The following is a 7,006-nucleotide window of genomic DNA, read 5'->3' on the forward strand; positions in this document are numbered from 1 at the left end:
TGTGCTTGTTATTTGTGCGGAAAACATGGCTAATATTGGATTTTACCTAAAGGATCATTTGAGATCAAAGTGGATTGAAGGGGGCTGTTCAGCTCCTTGCATCAATGTCACAGGATAATTCATTATTTTGTGCTGGAAACCATCAATACAAGCTTTCCAGTTATACTCAGGTTATTTAGCCAGTCCTCCCCTACATGGAGAACACAGAAGGTGATGAGATTTCTTTCAGAGTGCATGCCAGGCTGTGAATTGACTTGGCAATGTGATGAAGTTCTTTCAGAGCACATGCCAGGCTGTGAATTGACTTGGCAATGTGATTAAGTGTTTTCAGAGTACATGATGGCTGTGAATTGACTTGGCAATGTGATGAAGTTCTTTCAGAGTACATTCAAGGCTATGAATTGACTTGGCATTGCTATCAGTATTGGTGCAGGTGTGAATAATAAATAAGTATAAAGGGTATATACAGTGCCTATAGAAAGTCTACACCCCCTTGAACTTTTTTCACATTTTGTTGTGTTAGTGCCTCAAAGTTTCGAATGAGGATTTTTCTCATTTATCTACACATCATACTCCACACTGTTAAGGGAAAAAAAAGTTTATATATATATATATATATATATATATATATATATATATATATATATATATATATATATATATATATATATTAAAAATACAAAACTGAAAGATCATCATTGGATAAGTTTTCTTTTTAAAATTACAACTTTTGGACAAAATCCCTGTATAGATTCCAATCATGCATTGGACAGGTGCACCTCATTTCACCTTCTGTAAGGTTTTACTCCTCTGAGGATGTTTACAATAAATGTACTAAACATCGAAATTTAAATCACGTGCATCACAATTAAACCAGACAGGCTTGATGCTAAAAAGCTTAAAGATGCTCTTTTAACATTTTCCCTTGCTGCTGCAGTCGATTCATGACACAGGGTTCCCCTATCAAGAGAAGTGATGAAACTGGAATGCATTTGGAGACCGAACACAACACAGATGAGAAATTAATTACTGTATGAAGTGAATGTTAATGCCATAGGGAAACTACACTTGCATACGCCAGCCATCCCATTAGAGTACTTTAGGATGCACCAGTATAATCACTGCAATGTCTTTGGGATCTCATTGAGAACAGTTATAGCTAATAAAGTGGTTAATTAACTCAAGGTTTAACTCGCAAGTGGAGCAGCCTGTGTAAATGAAGGTCACGCAGAGTGTTGTTGCTCCCAGTAAAAATTTATGAGAGTGAGTCACTTCCTTGCCAAGCAAGCAAAATCAAAGTTCTGTACTTTCAGAAGAAAGAATTACCTTTAGTTCAGTGATTGCAGCAGCTGTACATCCCAGTGCAGCCCAGAACACCTCAACTCTGGGCACTTTTATTAAGGCAAGTTGGAAACACAACAGATAGAGGAGCTTGGAAGGAGAGGCCTGGTTCTCTACAGTTTGTCTGCAGACTGCATGGAGCTGCAGAGCAGTCTCGTGTTACACTGTGTGACCTCTGCAAACCTGACCATCCAGCAACCTCAAAGTGCTTCCATCTTTGTGTGGTACCAGCCTGAACTCCTGCCTTCTTTATCAGCTTCCCCCCCACCAAACAACCAGTCCTAATCCAAACTCTGTGGTATACGTTAACAAGTGACCCAAAATAATAAAAAGCATATGCATATTTTTTTTATTTAATAATGAAACCATACAGAGAGGATTTGTGTTCATACATTAATGTCAGATTTCACAGAATCTGAGGCACAACATTCCCAAGAGCAACAAGTTCACAGCACTTATAGCTGACTTGAAAACAGCAACTGTTTAAGAGCTGAAAGCAATTTAAAGGGTCTAATCAAGCAAACATTAGTTCAATTAAGGGTCCAGTTAAGTAATTGAGAGCTCAGCTGGAACGAAAAACAGCAGACACAGAACCTTCCCAGGACCGGGCTTGAAAACTACCAAGACAAACCACCTAACAAAACACACTGCTGTACATGCATACAGTGCAGTACCCGACTACAGATCTGTGTTGAGAGTCTGCACGTTTGTGGTGGACCCGACGCTCTGGGTGGAAGGACCCTGCTTGAAGCTCATTTGCTCAAGCCAGGCCTCGCGGCAGCGAGCCACGGCAGCTGGGAGGAGCTTATCTGGTGGCTTCTGGGCTCGCCTGCACATGCTCAGCAGGGACTTGAGCTCCGAACGGAAGCTCTCGTTGAGCCAGCAGTAGATGAAGGGGTTGTAACAGGTGCTGCTCATGGCGAGCCAGTGCAAGGCGAAGTAGAGGGTGTTCCTGGACTGGATGCCCAGGCTGGAGATGAGCACCACGTAGCAGTTGAGGGGGAACCAGCAGATTGCGAAGACCACCACCACCAGCACCAGCATCTTGATGCTCTTCCTCTTGTTCCTGCGGTGGGCATCACACTGCTCCATGGTGACGTCCCCGATGGCATTGCGCAGCCACAGCTTCTTGGCCAGCCGGGAGTAAGCCAGGGAGATGATGACCAGTGGGAGCAGGTAGAGCAGTAGGAACGTGGACAGGTCCAGATATTTCCAGTAGAGATCCGAGGGGTTCGGGAAATGAGGAACACAGAAGCTGCGGACTGTGGATGCACTATTGGACCACCGACCAAGACAAGAGGCACCGTTTTAGTTAGGGAAAATGACCATCAATAATACAAAAAAGTGTCTTAAAAGGAGTGTGGTTTAGCTAACTTAACAGGTTTAATATATTAACACAGCACTCTAACACAGGAAGCAATACATGTAGGAGGATAGTGGATGAAGAACTGTATTTGAGTTTCATCATAATACGTGATTAAAGCATTAAAGCAACAAAATAATTTTAAATTGATATTATTACTCTAGCAAGAACAGCAGGCATTTCTTTGAAAAGCCCATTTAATTGGCAGGACTAAAAAAGTCTCCCTCAGCTCTATGTCCTTTGATAGTTCCAGGAATTGACGTAAATATTATTTAATGAACCCAAAGGCTATTTCTTTCTCTAATAACTTAAAAAGGAGCTGAATTGAAGGTGCACTTAATGAAGCATCTCCTGTGCTGCAGCTTCCCAACTTCGGTTGCCAAGTATCTGTTGCAATTATCTTGATGTCAAGTCTCTTAACATTTAGTGTTAACGCTGAATATCCCTACAAACTAACAGCAGCCCCACACTCTTCAGTAGGGTTGTGAATATGCATACAGTCACTTATGTGCAGCCAATAGTGGGTTTTGTTTAACTGATCTGAACAGTGGTGCATGTAAACAGCACTGTCCTAAACTCTAAACCCTTTCAAGCATGTTGTAATTTGTTGGTAAGTAATTTTTAGTAATGTTTGGTCATTTATTTACAAGATTCTTGCTCACAGCTTATCAAGTCAGAAATAGAAGCAGAAGATAGAATGTGGTTACCTTTGTCTGTCAGAGAACACTTCATCACAGTACAGCTGTTCATATAACTACAAGCTTGTTTAATAAATACAGAAATACAAAAATAAAAATGAACTGCTTTGTCCTTCTCTGCAAAATAACAGCCCCTGATTCGACTTACAATCATTATCATAACACATAACGCAATCATAGCACAAGATGTTAACTGTGAGCAGCTGTGTGTCTAAGAGGAGTCCCTGCCAGACATGCGATCCTTTGTATATGTGATAGGGACCGTCTTTGAGTAATAGAAAAACACACAAATAACGAATGGGAACATTTACCCTTTACCAAGCAAGAGAAAATAAAATGTCAATGCAGAGAAGAGTGGACCACATGTGTTCAGTTGTGCCCTCAAGGAGGGCTTGTAGTGGGTATGAGTTTTATGAGGAGCATCCGTTCCTTTATTAAGTCTTAAAGCTTATTTGTTGGATGTTAGCTCTCAAGCTGAATTGTTCAGATTGAAGTGGAGGGATTATGCGTGATGCCCGTGTGGTGAGAACTCTTTCATGTTGTTGTGGGTTTGCAGGTTGGCTTGATGAAGCTGCCTTACTTTAATACTTTAATTCAGCAGTGCCGCTGAGATTGCAGCAGCAGCTTGGATTATAACATGCATTGTAACACATATAGACATAAATCTTTATTACAGGTGTAATAAGACATGGGAAAGTACATGTAATTTAAGCCAAATATGCAGATTCTTCCCAATTACACTAAGGACTGTGTAAACGTGAAATTCTGAAGAACAAGATCGAATGTAAAAATATTATTTTCCATTTGCAATCAATTGATTTTTTTTTTTTTTAAGTTTTGTAATTCTAAGCAATGACTTTTTAAAGCAAGCTATCAAATAAAATAACATAATAATTTGTTTTCAAAATGTGTTTTTTTCAAATGAATTCTATCATATTCAGATTTTTTTTTATTTTTTTTTTACAACAGAACACAATCCATAACTTGCAAACAATGTTCTTACATTGTACCCAGATATCTACGAGTGCTCATAACATCAACGTGAATCTGAACACCTTACACTGACAAGACAGGAGCGTGTCGACTCTTTCTGTCTAATGATTTAAATGATTTACGCCTCCTTACCTGTAGTTGTATTGAAAAAGTTTCTGGTAGATGGCGTGCGGGAGGGAGAAGCATGCAGCCATCACCCAGATCACTACAATGCAGAGAACCCCTCTATGTACCGTCATCCGGGGTTTCAGTGGATTCAAGATAACCTGGCAGGACCAGAAAAGCACAGGACAAACATTATCCACGAGGGACTTTTACATGGGAATCTCAAGGTATGCATATTCATCACAGCACAGAGGAAAAGAAAGAGGCAGGTAAACTTTATTTATATGATGTATTATTTATTTATCTGGGCAGACCACTGATAACCCCAAAGAACTGATTAATGCACTTGAAAATATTTTGCAGTTCATGAATTTACAGTTCAGTACATTGCTTGCCGTCGGTGTTAGTGGTGAAGTGTAAATCAAGTAGAATCTCAAGATGTAATGCTCATGCAATTGTACCTGGTGTCTGTCCAGAGCTATAGCTGTGAGGGTCAGGGTGGAGACGTGAAGAGAGCAGTACTGCACAAACCGGCTAATGTGGCACATAGCCTTCCCAAACACCCAGGTGCTGTGCACATAGCGAGCCTGAAGCATGCAAAAAAAACCAATAAAAATACACAGCATGTGAAACAGCATTATGGGTGCAATATTTTACAATACTGTGTTTTACAAAGGAAGCTCAAGAGAGCGTGCAATTATGAAACCCACAATGATTTACAATAGAGGCGCTCTAATCAATCAACTGTCCTCCAACACAAGCATGACACATTAATTGAATACATGCTGCACAATGCCATGGCTTTGCTATGAACGTCAGCACGGAGAAATAATGCAGGTCCTAAATCTGCTCCGTGCTTTCTGTACCTGTGACTCTCTAAAAGTTTGATCACACAATAGCTTCCCGAATCATCTCTTAAGGCATAAGTGGCTGTATAAAGAGTTGATCCGTAGCACCTATCAACCGAGCACCAGCTTTCAGTCTCCTGTTTTGCCTATTATGACTGAAACAGACTTGCAACAGGGAGGGGATGTTTTTATGTGTCAGGTATGCAACGTTGCATAATAAATGCAGCCAGTGTTTCTGGGGTCCCTTACCAGTGTAAAGGAGGTGTTGAGCAGAGTGATCATGATATCGGACACGGCCAGGTTAGTTATGAAGAGACTGGTTGCCGAGTGCATTCTCTTGTTCTTGATCACCACCTGGAACACCAGAACGTTGCCGAACAGAGAGATGATGATGATGACAGAGTACGCTGCGACCAGCAGAGCCTTCAGTGTGGGGTTCTGGGATTCAGACTCATATTTAGCCAGTTCTACAAACTTCTCCCATTCTGCGATCTCAAAGACTGACCAGCTGAACGCGCTCCTGTTTGTGGGATGGAACTTGTTCATCAGCAAAGCCAGCGTCGAGTTCAGGTCGGGGGTTCTTGGAATGTCTCCAGAGCCTTCGGAAAACTTGGAATGATAGGAAAGGGACTGCAGTGGTGGATAGGCCTTGGTAGGATCTGTGAAAGAATGGGTTATTAATGTATGGACATGTCTTGTATTTAAATATTCTCCATGGAAAGTTGTATCCTGTAAATGAGTCACATTCCAGAATTCCAATATTATCTGTATGCTCTACATGTCAAAGCTTTAAAAACGTTTTATTTCCATATGCATATATAGAACCTAACCAGCATTCTACAGTTAAAAACTTAAAAAAGAAACACTCTTTCTATGTTTCTAGTATGAACCAAAACATATTCGTATACATATTCTATATTACTCAAAAGAAAATTCCAATATAGAGTTCCACCTCTTAAAATATCCTACAAACAGACACAATAAATAAACAGATCCTTACCCATTCTCATAGACTACAAAGTCGACCAGAAGATCGCTTTCTGAAATGTAGCGTTTTGTTGGAATGTTCACATTTATCACATTGCCTGGTTACATAATAACTTTTTAACAAAGTCAAAGTGCAAAAGTATACCATGCGTGTGCTGAAAGTTCCACACAAATAGCGCTGCTTGATCGGAAACCTACGAGATGCAGTAAACCCGCTGGCGCACACAGGTCTTGTCAAGTCCAGGTAGCGGCCACCTCTGAAGACAGCTGACTCTTCAGCATCCTGAGTACTTACTTTCCCAGACTGGCAGAGTATGTAGAGGTGATTGAAATCTGGCGCATCCAATCACTCCTCTCTGTTTGCAACAAGACTCTCCTCATTTACATAGGCGCAAAACCCATTTCACAGCTTAAAATACTATCTTAAATGGGAACGAGAAACGTCAGAGAAGCTACAGTGTAACTTTCATTTAAGCCAGTATTTTAAGCTGTTAAAAAATAAAATAAAATTAATTTTAGAATTTGCAATCAACTGTTATGCCGCAAATTGTCAGATAAACATATTCCTGAAATGAAACACACCAATTACAATTAAAAAAAAAGAAAGAAGGAAAGACTGCGTACGATTAAACACGTTATTAATTTCTGATTTACTAACTTTATTTGGTTAA

The 7,006-nt window shown here is 40.3% G+C and overlaps 1 protein-coding gene across 1 annotated transcript; it reads right to left on the reverse strand.

The window, feature by feature from the left end:
• Positions 1 to 1,700: 1,700 nt before the first annotated feature.
• Positions 1,701 to 6,573, reverse strand: LOC121295810 (probable G-protein coupled receptor 83). The gene is made up of 5 exons (XM_041220871.1): positions 6,349 to 6,573; positions 5,598 to 6,007; positions 4,962 to 5,087; positions 4,528 to 4,661; positions 1,701 to 2,614 (listed from the first exon to the last, which is right to left on the reverse strand). Exons 1-5 carry the CDS (start codon positions 6,356 to 6,358, stop codon positions 2,020 to 2,022), a joined length of 1,275 nt encoding a protein of 424 aa, XP_041076805.1. The 5' UTR covers positions 6,359 to 6,573; the 3' UTR covers positions 1,701 to 2,019.
• Between the last annotated feature and the right edge of the window lie 433 nt (positions 6,574 to 7,006).

Source organism: Polyodon spathula, chromosome 20 (assembly GCF_017654505.1).
Source record: "Polyodon spathula isolate WHYD16114869_AA chromosome 20, ASM1765450v1, whole genome shotgun sequence".
NCBI lineage: Eukaryota > Metazoa > Chordata > Actinopteri > Acipenseriformes > Polyodontidae > Polyodon > Polyodon spathula.